Source organism: Pomacea canaliculata, linkage group LG2, assembly GCF_003073045.1.
Source record: "Pomacea canaliculata isolate SZHN2017 linkage group LG2, ASM307304v1, whole genome shotgun sequence".
In the NCBI taxonomy this organism is placed as follows: Eukaryota; Metazoa; Mollusca; class Gastropoda; order Architaenioglossa; family Ampullariidae; genus Pomacea; species Pomacea canaliculata.
Window position 1 is genome coordinate 739,615 of NC_037591.1, and position 15,860 is coordinate 755,474.

The window sequence follows — 15,860 nt, forward strand, 5'->3', positions numbered from 1 at the left end:
GTGTCAACAAGTGTTGTGTTACATTTACTGCCATGTGTCAACAAGTGTTGTGTTACATTTACTGCATGTGGTCAGCAAGCATTACTGCCATGTGTCAACAAGTGTTGTGTTACATTTACTGCCATGTGTCAACAAGTGTTGTGTTACATTTACTGCCATGTGTCAAGTAGTGTTGTGTTACATTTACTGCCATGTGTCAACAAGTGTTGTGTTACCATCCTTCTACCCTGTGTCCACAAGTTTGTACATTTTGTTATCCCCTGACTTTATGTTCAGATTGACGCGATACTATAAATAGTCCTAAAGTCAGTTTGGTCCAGTGCACCTTGTGGCTGTCATCTACAGTTCTACACCACCAGCACACAATCTACAGCGGAAAGCGTTATTCCTTCTACAAGAGACATTCTGTATTCTTTATTGCAACAATCTCTGACGTCATGTCTCCCTTCGTGCAACGATCTATGACGTCATGTCTTCCTTCGTGCAACAACCTCTGTCGTCATGCAAAGCAGTGCGCGTCTAGCCAGCAATCCCCGGGGTAGGAAGCCCACAAGCAACTACTGATGTGGTCCCAGACGACACAAGTCCTGCGAACTGGCTGACCGGCCTTTTCCCACACACACCCCCCACCCCTTCCTCTGGCCGTCTTAGTCACGAGCAGTGGAACTCACTTCCTGACCGCCCACCCGACGTGGCCGCTGGGCTGGAAAGACGTCTGTGTGACACGAGTGGGGCTGGTGGCGTGCGGCGGAAGACCTTTTTCCAGCGCCAGACAAAGGGGCGACTTGATGAGCCCCGCGCTGGGCCCCGCCGCCTGAGCCAGCCTCGATCTTCCTTTTGCTGACTCGACGCTCGCGCGCTGGCAAGGAGGGGCTGGTGTGTGGGGAGGAGGGGCTGGTGTGTGGGGGGAGGGGCCAGGGCCCAGACCCTACTGTTGGCTGCATGTGTGTTGGCATGCGAGAGCGCGCTGTAGGGGCAGGCCGTGACGAGTGAGAGCGGAACATCTCTGGCTTGCTCTCCAAGGTACAAGCGGGTCACGGCGGGTGGATCCGTACTTGTAAGTCGTTTCTGGCTACAAAAGCAACTTTCAGTGATGCCGAGGACTCACCTACAGTGAAAGCCGGCGACTCTCTCAAGTGTGTGGAGAGTGCGGAGAGGATCGTCAGCACGCCGTTTGTCTGTGATACTGGTGGGGGCCTTACCAAGCCCCTCTTTCTGCTTCTTGTCGGAGAATGGCGAAACTCCGAGAGACTCAGCTCAACTCCTGGTCTTGCAAAACTGTTTATATCGTGGCTCTGGTATGCATTGGATGTGTTCTAGCACATGAGCTGGTAAGTGAACAGTTATCCTTTCTCACCTGTCATACACGTTGTACGCATGCTGTCAGTGGTCATAGATACAAGTGTTATCCATCGCACTTTACCCACAGTTCCAAGAAAACATCCTACAGCCACCCCGCACCCTCACCAAAGGCGGGTGGAAGGGACTGACTGCCAACTTTCTTGACTGCTATGAGTTTGTCGCTTTGTTCAGTCCTCCCCTCCCCCACACACCCTCACAGGTGTTGATGGCTAGTTTTTAATTCAGTTGTTGTGCCCAGACTTGCAGTAGTCAGGTGGACCTTTAGCCCTAACCTGACTGTGATCAGTGAGTAGGCTGTGTGCTTATCATCCAAGTTGTGGGCCTACCAGCTGTGTCATGAATGGTCCTATTTTGGCTATGGCCGGCCTGACAAGCGGGTCTGTGTGATTCACCTTAGTGCAGCCTGCAATGTGCGAGCTCAGCAGAAGCCACCCGCGAGTTGCTGTGCAAAGCTGGCATGTGGTGTGGTTGGTGGTGTTGGTGGTGGTGCTGTGGTGTGTGCGCTACACAACCTGGCGGTGGGGCGGCAGGCTGGCGGCGGGTGATACAGACAGTTCTCAAACCTCTTCTCCATCCCTAGGTAGCTTGCTTCACCAGCAGTGACAAGCAGATGAAGGAGAACAGAAAACACAAGAGGAGAGTGTTGGGTTTGGAAGGTAGATGTAGATAAGGACTGATAGTGCGGTGGGCTTGACGTGTAACTACAGTAGCCTCAGTCTGCACTAATACCAGGCTTAGTGTTTGGGGTGGATATTTGTTTAAATTGAAAACAAAAGTATGAATGGCATGAGGTGGAGCGAGCAGGGGGTCACTTTTCTTGTGCGATTTGTGCTGTCTTGCATGTGGTACGGGGGACAGGGGTGGGGTGAGGTGAAGGAAGGCTGGATGTCACACGTACTACAATATAAATAGGCCACAGCAGCAGTCTAGGCTGTCTGCCGCAGCTCCTTACACCGGTGGTAGTCGGGTGGATGGGGGGAAGGGGAGACAAAAATATCCTGTGGTTTCCCCTTCCTCCTCTAGCAAAGTATGTCAGCTGTCTGACAAGCGGCCTGCATGTCAGCACGCCACCCCGGGTATTGCTGATGTCACTGTTGCAGCAAGTATGCACCTCCTCACAACCCCCGCAATCTCTTGTTATTATTTGCACATGTATTTGTGTGATAGCACTCACGTGTGTGTGCAACTTCCTAATCTCACTGATCGACATTAATGTTCATTAGCAGACAATTATAATATCACTAATCGAGATTAGTGTTCATTAGTAGACAATTATAATCTCACTAATCAAGATTAGTGTTCACCAGCAGACGGTTATAATCTCACTAATCGAGATTAGTGTTCATTAGTAGACAATTATAATCTCACTAATCGAGATTAGTGTTCACCAGCAGACGGTTAATAATCTCACTGATCGAGATTAGTGTTCACCAGCAGACGGTTAATAATCTCACTAATCAAGATTAGTGTTCACCAGCAGACGGTTAATAATCTCACTGATCGAGATTAGTGTTCACCAGCAGACGGTTATAATCTCACTAATCGAGATTAGCAGAGGGGGCAACAGAAGGCGGAGGTGGTGGGGGACAAACATGGCGAGGAGGTGTGTTGACTGAAGAAGTCGCCTACAGCCCACCGCACGCTGCTCTCACGAGCTAATATTGAGATAACTCAACAGATAGCCACACAGCTGACCACAGACCGATTGCAGGCTAATACTGTATTAGCAACTAGCCGCAAAGAGACGGAGTTAGCTGACAGCACTTTACAGGCTAACACTGTGAGAACTGAGCTAACACCCGCGCATGGCTGACACTAAGACCTGACAGTGTCCTTCCCCCAAAATAAAATATGTCCTCACACTTGACATGACAATAGATGCTACGTTTATCTACTCACAAACAAGATACATGGTTCACATTTACAAATATATGGCAGCCTATCTTTAAATGTCGTTTATTGATAAGATTAATAGCTAAATGTGAAAAAGATAAATGGCGGCGTCGTGTTGGTGGATCTTTGTACTTTTGTAAATTGTCTTTGCACTTCGGTGATAGTATCCTGCTTCCAATAGCTTTTTATGATAAGTTTTCTCGCTTCAAAACGTAGTCACACTTCTGCTAGTATTATGGGTCCAGTTGATCTCAAAAGAAATGAAAGATTCAGTGAGTGATAGAGAGTCAAAATGTGAGTAGCAAGTACATGTGTAGGAGACACCCTGTATTGTATTAACTGATTTCCTCACCCCCACGCCTTCCCATTCCCTTCTGTACTCAGTTTGTGGACAAGATGGCCCGGTCCCCCCGCTGGCAGTCAAACTGTCAGACAACACAGACCTGTGGTTGTGAATACCGGGTACACGACGTCAACCACAAAGTCGGCGAAATCGCACACCTCAGCTGATTGTGATAAGGACCGCGGAGAGGAAAGATGAAGACCTGGGTGCTGCTTACAAACTAAACACTGGGCTGTAGCAGACGATGGCAGTAAGATAATCAGGATTGCCGTACAGAGAGTGAGCTGTCACAGGCTACACTTTCCTCCTGTGAGGAGGGGGGGAGCTTCATGTGAGGGTGTATGGGGGAGGGGAGGAGGAGGGCTGCCATACGTTTCCCAACTCTTTACGGAGTCAGGTGGCCATTGAGCTGCTGGTCGACTTGGGGTACATTGCTCGAACCACTGCCCTCCTTCCCACAAGATGAGAAGACGAACAGGTAACAGTTGAAAAGGACGTAAACAAACAGCGTAGATCACAGGTGATTTCAGTTTGAACATCTCAGTGAGCTCCCTTTCCGTCTTCCCGTAGTTGCTCTTGGACTTACCCTCACTTCATAACTGATTGCAGGGTGTAGACCTCAGGTTTGGCAGCTGTAGGTGTAGTGATTAGCATCTACTCACTCCCAGCTGTATATGTAGAGATTAGCATCTACTCACTCCCAGCTGTACGTGTAGTGATTAGCATCTACTCACTCCCAGCGCAGTGAGATGACCCTAGAGAATCATGGCGCATGGCAAGTGACGTGTAGTGTAGCAGAGACCTACGCACCTTCCACACACACACACAGCACGTGTAGGCCTCAAGTCAAGTGCATGTCTGTATATTTGACATATGTAAGGCTGACCAGCAGAATGGAAGTGGCCAGCAGTATCTAGTGACCTTTCTTGCTTTTCGTCTTCGCCGACATCATTCGCTGAGTCGCTGGCGTCTGGCTGTGGCCCAGGCTAGCCCCTGACACCAGGCGAGTTTCTCTACTCTACAGTCCACACCACCAAACTGATTTGAAAGCTTAGGATGACTCATTCTCGTAGATCACACGCGAAAGTGCGAGAGGTAGAATCAGCCGGTCACACATGAAAGAACACGGTGGTTCAGTCATTCAGACCGCACATCAACAAACGTTCATTCACTTCCTTCACCCAGCTGCTGGCTCAGCAGACAGAAAGAAAAAGTCAGTAGTCACCAGACCTTGACCTTACAGACTGACGTGACACCTGTCACCTTGCTGTTCACCTGCCCGTGTCCAAACCTTTTGACCGCTGCCCCTCTTGTTCCTGGGGTCAGACCCCAAGGCAAGAAAAACACGCGGGTCGCGGACGTCACGTGACGTACTCACCGTTGTCGAATGCCATGCGTCAGTCACGTGACTTCAAACTGAGGGAGAGAGAATTGGTTGTCACGGTCTGACTTGCGGTAGCAGATGACTTAACAAGTGTGAGGCAGGTGCACATCATAAAATATAAACGTGAGACGATAACACGAGGCGAGTACATGTAGTCTTTAGGAGATGATCTAGCGCTGGTCTCGGGTGGCTGCCTTCTATTTTGATCACGTGACCTTCGAGCGAAGGACCTCGATCGCGACTGGCGACGTGATGTCAGCCTTGTCCGAGTGTCAGACAGGATGCGGCTCTTTTAAATTTATTGGCCTGTTGATGATCCGCGAGGACCAGTCAGACGAGATTTCTTGCGCCGTGCGAGTTGTAATCTGAAAGTTTAGGGCGGGATGAGCAAAACCTCGTCCGGGGAAACTGGCGTGTGTCGGTGTTGTGGCTGGAGGGCACACGGGGGGGGGGGTAGGAACACTGGGGGGGGGGGAATTGTGGGAGGTCGGGTAGCGGGGTCACGCGTGGTGCGGACTGGGGGACAGCGTGCAACTCACCGACCTTCCGAACTGACCCGAGCTCCATCAGACATTCAGTTCACGTGGTGATGGTGGCGCTGCCGGTGGGCCAGGATTCCTTGCACTGCATTGAGCTTCTAAGCTAACCAGCTGCAGGCTGGCAGGTGCTTCCAAAAGCTGCCATCAATGCCTGCACTTGAGAAAGCTGTAGACCATACCGACACAAACAGTGACCTCTACTCAAAATCTCTACACATTAGTCGTAGGTAAAGTAGCGTAGTGTGTGTACACCAAACATCGACATACATCGTAGATGACGAGTTTTGTACAGTGAGGAAACATCGCTTTGATAACTCTCGTCTTTGTGTCAGATTCTGGCCCATCTGAGCCATGGCACCTCGGGATGTTGTACAAGTCTTATCCTTCCTCACATTGTGTGTCTGTGTGTGTGTGGGCCATTGTGCTGTAATTCCTCACATTGTGTGTGTTGTGTGTGTGGGCCATTGTACTACAATTCCTCACACTGTGTTTACATTATACTGCGTTAGCTAATGTGTAGCTAATGGCGAGCTATTCGCACCTCATTCACATTCCACTGTGTGTTTACTTGTTTCTCGCCGTGTGTCATTATTTACGGCTTTGACTTGCGCACACATTCTGTAGTTCCAGGAGATTTATTTGTTGTTCTCGTCAAGTAAACATTTCAACATTTTTCAGCCAGGAAATTAAGTTGCAAATTTTCTTGATGTAGCTACATCCAGATTTAGATTAGTGTAGGTGGTTTACTGCAGTAATATGAGCAGATCACATCGTGTTCTACTCGTGTAGTGTATATGCCAAGTGATAAGATGGATGGTCAGTGTCTGGCAGCTGAAGACAGCCGAGCACAATGCTGCTGCCATTTTGTCCATCTACGAGGTCTGCCCTGGCTTCACCCTCCAGAAATGAGTAGTGATAACACCAGATGGAAGAAGACAGGGAAACTCAAAGATGGAGTGAATACTGTAATTTTATGTCAGCAGTCAGTTAGGCAGGTGGCAATAGTAAAACGTACACACGTCAACGAATACCATCAATACTATATTAATATATATATACTGAGATATTCATACATATATACAAGGCGTTAGTAGATCCTTCATCATACACCCGATGAATCGAAGCATCCTGTTTCCTCGCATGCGCCGAACTAATTAGTTTTCATGCTTCACATCATCCGGGCACCGATCCAGGAGGGCAGAGAGAGGAGACAGAGACCTGCCCTGTACAGCCAATCAGCTGAGAGGATCAAGTTAAGACAAAAGAAAAGGAGGAAAGAGTGACAGAGAGAAAGTACAGTGCATCAACAGATATGATCAAGTTTGAAAATAATTAAACGAAAATCTCCCTCCTCCCATTAAATGTAGTGAATATCTGTTTCAACACATGCTGACTTACTGAGGATACCGAAAACACAAGTAAAGTATTATAACAAATCATTTTAAAAGTAAAAATAAGTCAACAAACACAAATGTCTTGCTGCACTACTACAGACAGGTGCTAAGGGTGGGCTGCCGTACACGAGTGTCCTGCTCAATCCTGTCTCCTTCAACACCTGTAAGGCACCTCCCAGCTCACCCCCCACCCCATACAAGTTGTCTTCTCACTTTTCAGCTCAGAAAAGACAGTCACTGAAGCTCAAGCAGAGCCACCACCAACTCTGGCAGTACCCAGACTTAGCACCCGATCAAACATCAAGTGTTGTAAGGGTTTCATGGCAGGTTATTACCAAGAAAGCCCAGAAAATCCCTTTTGGCCCCTGACTTGGCTGTTCATACAGCTCGTGCACAAGCTCACCTGCCAGCCCGCCTGCTTCACAATCAACAGCACCATGGCTTGTAACACGAGAAAACCACACAGAGAAAAAAGAGATGAGGACAGAAGCCCGAAAGTAATACAAGAATTAAAAATAAGATACGATAATTGCTAGTAGAAAAACAGAAACTCCGAGAACCGAGCAAAAGCATCTCACGAGCTCAACAAACGGGTTGAAATGTAAGGAGAGACTAATCCACCCGAGATATAAATGTGTAAATGTGTTCACTAGCCGTTACTGAAGCCACAGAGCACGTGGTGGGACCTAAAGGACTGGAGCAATCACATCATGTGACTACAAGAGGAGTGTGGTCACCGAACAGACTGACCTCACCCGTGGGTATAATCCCCGTCAGTAGCGGAGGGTCAGGACTGGGTTCATTTCTCGCTCACCCAGTGTGTGCATGTGTTCCTCGGCTTTTGTGCGCATGTCATGAGTCTGCGAGATAACGAGGGAAAAAAAAGTTTAACACTGAAAAAGTAGGTAAAGATAACAAATAAGGGAAAGTGAGAAGGAGGGATAAGAGAGCGAGCGAGACAGCAGCATGGAATACCACTAAAAGGTTTGGGATGTTTATAGTTCATCGTAAAAAATACATCCGTGGAATGCACGGGGAGCCATACAAGCGGCCGACGTTTGCCAGCAAACTTTTTATGAACCGCCTAGAATGAGCTGAATGTGAACAGCAGACTAAGTGCTCATACCCTATTAGGTCGTCTGCTGTGTGAACATAATGTGTGAATACAGAATCAAACCGTGTGTTGCATGTGAACATAATGTGTGAATACAGAATTAAATCGTTTTTCTGAATGTGAACATCAAGTATTTACACAGTATTCAGCTGTCTTACCTGTCTAATGTGAACATCAAGTATTTACACAGTATTCACCTGTCTTACCTGTCTAATGTGAACATCAAGTATTTACACAGTATTCACCTGTCTTACCTGTCTAATGTGAACATCAAGTATTTACACAGTATTCACCTGTCTTACCTGTCTAATGTGAACATCAAGTATTTACACAGTATTCACCTGTCTTACCTGTCTAATGTGAACATCAAGTATTTACACAGTAATCAGCTGTCTTACCTGTCTAAAGTGAACATCAAGTATTTACACAGTATTCACCTGTCTTACCTGTCTAATGTGAACATCAAGTATTTACACAGTATTCAGCTGTCTTACCTGTCTAATGTGAACATCAAGTATTTACACAGTATTCAGCTGTCTTACCTGCAGACACCACTTTCTGTTTCTGTTTTATCAGCCACCCTTCTTACCACCATGATATTCAAACTTGGGGAAAATCCTCTAGCAGGATATTTAGAAACCTTATGATTATTTATTGTTATACAAGTGTCACATGAAGAAACTATGTGCACAGTACAGCTGTCTGTTTATCTTTTAGTTGCATATGTTTATTATCATCTTGTAATGATCATTTCTCTAAAGATATCATCACTTACATGTGCTATAAACATAATCAACATGACTAATAACAATATTGTTGAAAACATTGTGAAAACAGTAAGTTGATAGTCTCATAATCATAAGCAAATACCATAGCAACACTTGTAATTCTTATTGCTCTGTGGTAACACTAGCTACTTGTAACATGAACTGCTTGCAACCTTAGTCAAGACAGTTACAGGAAATGTTCATGAAAATAACTACGTGACATGACAATTTATCCCTTGAAACAACATGTCAGACACATGCAGCAAGAGCCAGCGACAGCAACAACCACTTTTAATAACAACCAGCTAAAAACAACAAACTGCAATGACAAATTTGACAAAAGACCTGTAGGATGTAATTGCCAGTGCTGATAGTTTGGACCTACAGCCTGCATAGCTATGTACTATCTTGACTCTTCTTTGTCTTTACATCAACAGAGTTTTGAAGGAATCAGAAGTGAAATGATGGAATGGTAGTCTGTAGACTGTTATGCCTGATTATTATTGTCTGCTGTGTCTGCTCCCACTCACACCCTTGTGGACGCCAGCTGTAGCTGTGTGATGTTTTGTATGTCACAGGAGAAGGACTTTGAGTTCACAGACAGTGAGGTGAAACTGGTGAAAAGGGCTGTGAACAGTGGTCCTTCTTTGATATCAGATGACGAGGACTTGTTAGCAGACGACGTTGGCTCAGGACCAGACGAAGGCAGTGCCACAGATGAGCCGCCTTTCACCAAGACAGTTGTTGCAGGGTACCCAGGTAAGCAGCAAAGCCAGTGTCTAGGTAGACAAAGACACCCTGTTCCTCACAAACCTATCGTCTTCCTGTTTACTGGTGTTTGTGTCAGCAACAAAGGCGAGGTGTCTGCCGGCAGCATCCAGACCTTGTAACAGGCGCCACCTCCACTCCACCTGCCATGCAACGTGCGGCAGTCGCAGACGGAATTTTGACCTTTGGCCCCAGTGTCTAGTAATGTCTAGTAGCAGTGTCAGCCCGCCTCACCTGATGTTTAATGTCGCTACAATGCCGCTTACAGTAGGTACAATGATAGGTGATGAGTGATATATATATATGTGTGTTGTTAAGCTTCAGACGGTCTCGGACATACGTGGGTACACACGAGCACCCTCTCTCTCTCTCTACACATCTCACCCTGTGTAATCTCTCGCTTTATGGACATCTTTCCCAACCTGGGCACTTAGTGTGTATATACATGTACATGTATCTGATTTGATGGGCTTACTGGCTGAGACTGCAGGTAGGCAGTAGAGCTTGACAGAGAGTGAGCAGACAAAGCGGGAGAGGAGGAGGCACAGAGTAGAGGAAAGACATCAACCCTCTACAATCTACATCAACCCACAGAGCTGTTTCAACTCAACAAGTGTGAGAGGAGCATGGGCACGTAATGACGAGCATGTGTTTGACGAAGGTTGCACTAGGGACACAGAGAAAGTTGCTACAAGCAGATAGTGTATAGTGTATAGTGTATAATGTATAGTGCACTGTGTGTCTGCTCCACGAAGACCTTAGACTTAATCAAGCAGGTGAAGGTCAAAGGTTAGCACAAGGAGTAGATAATTTTATCTCACGCACATGGCTGTGTGTCATCTTTCCAGTGGCTAACACCGTGGAGGATGCAGTTTATGATGTGAATCTCAGTGTTTAGTGTGTGGAGTACCTCAGTCTCAGTATTTAGTGTGTGGAGTACCACTGTCTCAGTATTTAGTGTGTGGAGTACCACTGTCTCAGTATTTAGTGTGTGGTGTACCACACTCAGTGTTTAGTGTGTGGAGTACCACACTCAGTGTTTAGTGTGTGGAGTACCACTGTCTCAGTATTTAGTGTGTGGTGTACCACACTCAGTGTTTAGTGTGTGGTGTACCACAGTCAGTGTTTAGTGTGTGGAGTACCACACTCAGTGTTTAGTGTGTGGTGTACCACAGTCTCAGTATGTGTGGAGTACCACAGTCTCAGTATTTAGTGTGTGGAGTACCACTGTCAGTATTTAGTGTGTGGTGTACCACACTCAGTGTTTGACGTCCAATAATGTAAAGACTGTGTCCTCCCGACGCAGGATTACCACAACCTGATGCTCCCCGCATCCTGCTCCTCCCCGCCCTAGTCTCCAGCTTTCTGTTTGAGAACATTGCGTGCATTCAAATAAATTACTTGTTGTGTACATGTTGTGGCTTGTTTTGACCTCAATACAACATGTTTTCTACAAGCTGTGGCTGTCTTGGCCCCAGTGTGAAGCCCTGTCAGTAGATTGCTATAGTTCTAACACTAACGTAGCACTTGTTGTCAACAAGCTGGGGTAGGCTTTGTCTGGAATGTTGCAGGAACATAGATTCCAGGGCATGTAGACAGGATGTCTGATGGAGAATATAATATGTCGAGAGAAATGCAGGCCTAGTCACTGAGGTCGAGGACAACAAAAGACATGCTAGTGTTTATCTCATGTAGTGGACATCAACGGAAATGCTAACGCGGTCTGTGGAGTAGGCTAATGCTAGGGGGATATCCAATGGAGTGCAAGGTGCTGACAATTTCCTTTAAATTAATAAGGTAACCTTTAACTGGACCCACTTGGCAGTAAGATAATGTTTGTTATATGTCGAGGCATTTCCGGTGATGAATTCGCCTCATCGCCAAGAGCAGCCTCACTTCCTGCCGTGTGTGTGAGTCAGTAAGCCGTCGATAATATTTCCACATACCTTCCCCAAGGAATTTTTCATGGAACTATAATTAGTCAAGCTTGCTTCAGCAGCCTCATCTCCCACGGCAAAGATGATGTGCTTCGTTATGTGCCTGTGCGTTCATTGGTAACTCGCACGCACGCACACACACACACGCACACATCTTCTACTCGATATCACGACATAGCAACTACACAGTAGCTCCAGGCAATAATTCACCCACAGCTACACCATGGGCGACTGGTCAGCAAGGGGAGAGAGAGAGCAGTGCAGTGTCATCAAAAAATTTCACGAGATGTTGACCCTCGTGGTTATTTTGACAACAACATGTAAACAAAATAAACAGAAGCGAGGATGAGCAGACTTGGGGTGAGCCGTTACCTGGCTAGTACCCAGTATCTAAATTGTACATATGTTACCTAGCTAGTACCCAGTATCTACATTGTACAGACGTTACCTGCCTAGTACCCAGTATCTACATTGTACAAACCATTGTACAGACGTTACCTGGCTAGTACCCAGTATCTGCATTGTACAGATGTTACCTGGCTAGTACCCAGTATCTACATTGTACAAACCATTGTACAGACGTTACCTGGCTAGTACCCAGTATCTACATTGTACAAACCATTGTACAGACGTTACCTGGCTAGTACCCAGTATCTACATTGTACAGACGTTACCTGCCTAGTACCCAGTATCTACATTGTACAAACCATTGTACAGACGTTACCTGGCTAGTACCCAGTATCTACATTGTACAGATGTTACCTGGCTAGTACCCAGTATCTACATTGTACAAACCATTGTACAGACGTTACCTGGCTAGTACCCAGTATCTACATTGTACAGATGTTACCTGGCTAGTACCCAGTATCTACATTGTACAAACCATGGCTATTGTACAGACGTTACCTGGCTAGTACCCAGTATCTACATTGTACAGATGTTACCTGGCTAGTACCCAGTATCTACATTGTACAGACGTTACCTGGCTAGTACCCAGTATCTACATTGTACAAACCATTGTACAGACGTTACCTGGCTAGTACCCAGTATCTACATTGTACAGACGTTACCTAGCTAGTACCCAGTATCTACATTGTACAGACGTTACCTGGCTAGTACCCAGTATCTACATTGTACAGACGTTACCTGGCTAGTACCCAGTATCTACATTGTACAGATGTTACCTGGCTAGTACCCAGTATCTACATTGTACAGACGTTACCTAGCTAGTACCCAGTATCTACATTGTACAGACGTTACCTAGCTAGTACCCAGTATCTACATTGTACAGACGTACCTAGCTAGTACCCAGTATCTACATTGTACAAACCATTGTACAGACGTTACCTGGCTAGTACCCAGTATCTACATTGTACAAACCATTGTACAGACGTACCTAGCTAGTACCCAGTATCTACATTGTACAGATGTTACTTGGCTAGTACCCAGTATCTACATTGTACAAACCATTGTACAGACGTTACCTAGCTAGTACCCAGTATCTACATTGTACATATGTTACCTAGCTAGTACCCAGTATCTACACTGTACAAACTTTTGTTTCATCGTTTTACCCGCTGACAATACATTTCAGCGATATTTTGGAAACATTTGTGTTTCAGTCTTTTACCGGGTGACCATTGCCTTCACCAGCATCGCCTACACCTCTGGCTTGGGTGACCGCAACAGCGCGGACTTCCAGGATTTGTCGGCTGCCCTTGCTGGCGCCATCGAACAACTGTTTACCAATGTACCCGGGCAGCAGATGGTCACAGTCATTCAGTACAGGTGAGAGCATCTAGTCAATAGGTGGGGACGGTCCTACGTCACAAGACAGGCTGATGAAGGAGTGTCGTGCGTGCTGCACAGGGCCACGTCCTGTCCGGTGGCGCAACAGTTAGCGCCTGTCGCCAACACAAGGGCTGGCTGTCCTGGGTTCAGCTCTCGTCTCGGACACACTGTTTTTTTTTGGAATGTGGCTTCTGTTTACAGGGCTGGCTGTTTGATATAACCTTAGTTGCTGGCTCGGCGTAAATCTCATCTACCCCACTCCTGTGTGTGGCTGGTTATAAGGTGCAGGGGAAAGTGGGTGAGGGGAAGTCTGCGAAGTGAGCGTGTGATAAAGCAGCCCCTCCCAGACCCCTAGCGCTCGTGGCATCCGCCGTGAAATGGAATTGACAAACATGGACCGCACGTGCTCACAGCTCACCAACGCTGGCACCCGACTGGCTTCACACATGGCAGATAAAGTGCAAAATAAACCACCAGAGAAAAAAGAAAGATTACAGAGAGGGAAGAGGGCTGACGCCCCTGTCTTGTGACGGTGTTGGTGAGGAATGACGAGCTTATTTACCAGGGGATGGTGGAGTTAGGGGAGGAGGAGGTCGCGTTTGTACTTGGGGACCTTGTTCCACGAAGTGCCGTGGCAGCAACTATTTTCCTTAGTAAAGGGAGAAAGATCTCACAAGAGACCAGCGGCAGTGGGGAAACAGGCCTTGTGATGTACAAACAAGTACAACATATACAAACATGCATCAGTTAGCAATGCAAGTACATGAAGGAACACGGAGTGTGGGAGAGAAAGGACAACAGGATGGACGAGTTACAGGTGTTTCCGAGAGAGATATGGTTTTAAGTCCAGAGTGGAAGGCATTACCGACTCCGCTGTCTGCAGAGAGGGAGGCAGGCCATTCCACATACTGAGGCTGGAGCAGGAGAAAGAGCGACGGCCGAACGTATCCAGTCTGATTCGTGGAACAGAGGGAAGACTGGCGTGGGCCGAACAAACGGACCTATGAGGCTGGTAGGGCAACACAAGCTGAGACAGATAGTTTGGGGCAAGACCATAAACAGCACGATAGCAAAGCATGGCGATCTTGAATCTGAACTTTCAGCACGTCTTAAGACTAGATAGGTCTTTACTGCACATCTTAGGAGACTAGGTCTTTACCTGGACAGCATTTCCTAGGAGACTAGGTCTTTACCTGGACAGCACTTTCTAGGAGACTAGGTCTTTATTAGAACTGGACTGTAAAGAATATCCCTTTTTTCTCACTCCATGATGCAAATCAACATGACATATACCTATTGCACATCTGCTGGTAAAACTCTTTTCTTGTTGTCTCACACACAAGAGCGTCTAGTTACGCTGGCTCCATACCAATTAGTGCTTAACATCATTTTGATTGGAAGGACGTGGCAACAACAAACATTTACAAAACATTCACTGACAACCTGCAAAGTCAATGGTCTGTGAAATTAATGCTGGGAGCTGTTTTACAGCCATAAACATATGACTGCAATATGGCGAGTAGATTACTCATAAATACAGCTTGAAAAAAAAATCAATCCATGGTAAAATAAGTTAATCTCTGAAGAAACTAGCAAGTTTTCCAGATATAAATATAACTTTTCTCACATCATTTGACTAAACTAAAGCACTCAGTGGCTTTAAGTCTAATTTTGTTATGCCCATTAAAATTTCTCAGTTTCTTATGATGCATTTGTGTAATATTTTATGCATAAATTTTATGGCAGTAAAAAACCTTGTCTTTCATCACTAAAACTTCTACTTTCTGGAGGATGAAAAGTAAATATTGGAATCTCATTGCACCGTGAACAAACAACAGCCATAGCTGTCAGCCCAACTCAAGTGAAGTAGCATTGAACTTCTGCCTCCAGCATGATGGTACACCTTGCAAAGCATATACTTTGCTAGTGGATATTTCATAAGCAGCTCCTTGTCAGATGTTGTTATTAACTGAGGAGAAATATTTCGCCAGCATCTATAAATGTCTGTTAAAAGCGTGAACCATTTGGTATAGTCTTTAAGGAAACAGAACTAGATTACATAATAACATCTGTTAATCTGTTAAAGCACGAACCATTCAGTACAGTCTTTACAGAAATACAGCTAGTTTACATAAAGGTATGGCTTGTCTTGCTTTCTCAAGATTTGATCAATTGTTCCTTATTTATTTTGATTACCAAGGTTATTCTTACCAACTGTTCTGTCAACAGCCGGGACCCACTGTTGGTGACCCTTGATCTTGTTTCTGATGGGTTCAATGACCAGCAAGTGCTACGTTCAGTCCTGGAAAATTCCATCGGCAGAGGCTCTATTGGCCCCTATGGGGTCAGCCGTGAAGGATTCTCCTTCAAATCCCTTCAACCCGGTAAGTGGAATGAAATTAATATTATTGTAGTATTGGTATTGTAGCACTGTTCTGCTGTTCTACACAGTTCATAAACAGATATCCAGGGGTTAAAGAACTCTATTTTTTTCATAGTCTGCAGCTCCTGACTTCTACTGTCAGTGATCACAGTAGTTAGTGTGCAGCAAACTTTGTAAGCTGCCTA

At 46.0% G+C, this 15,860-nt stretch overlaps 1 protein-coding gene across 33 annotated transcripts in view; it reads left to right on the forward strand.

The window, feature by feature from the left end:
* The first annotated feature begins 944 nt into the window (after positions 1-944).
* Positions 945-15,860, forward strand: part of LOC112557156 (basement membrane-specific heparan sulfate proteoglycan core protein-like) — a 131,013-nt gene continuing 116,097 nt past the window's right edge. For 18 of the 33 annotated variants that reach the window (XM_025226838.1, XM_025226836.1, XM_025226840.1 and 15 more), the window contains exons 1-4: positions 946-1,331; positions 9,375-9,555; positions 13,124-13,289; positions 15,522-15,676. In XM_025226838.1, coding sequence (XP_025082623.1) covers positions 1,233-1,331; positions 9,375-9,555; positions 13,124-13,289; positions 15,522-15,676 — 601 coding nt within the window. In that variant the 5' untranslated portion in view covers positions 946-1,232. Of the gene's footprint in view, positions 1,332-9,374; positions 9,556-13,123; positions 13,290-15,521; positions 15,677-15,860 lie in introns of all 33 variants that reach the window. The other 15 variants (XM_025226815.1, XM_025226818.1, XM_025226821.1 and 12 more) reach the window with 1 other exon arrangement.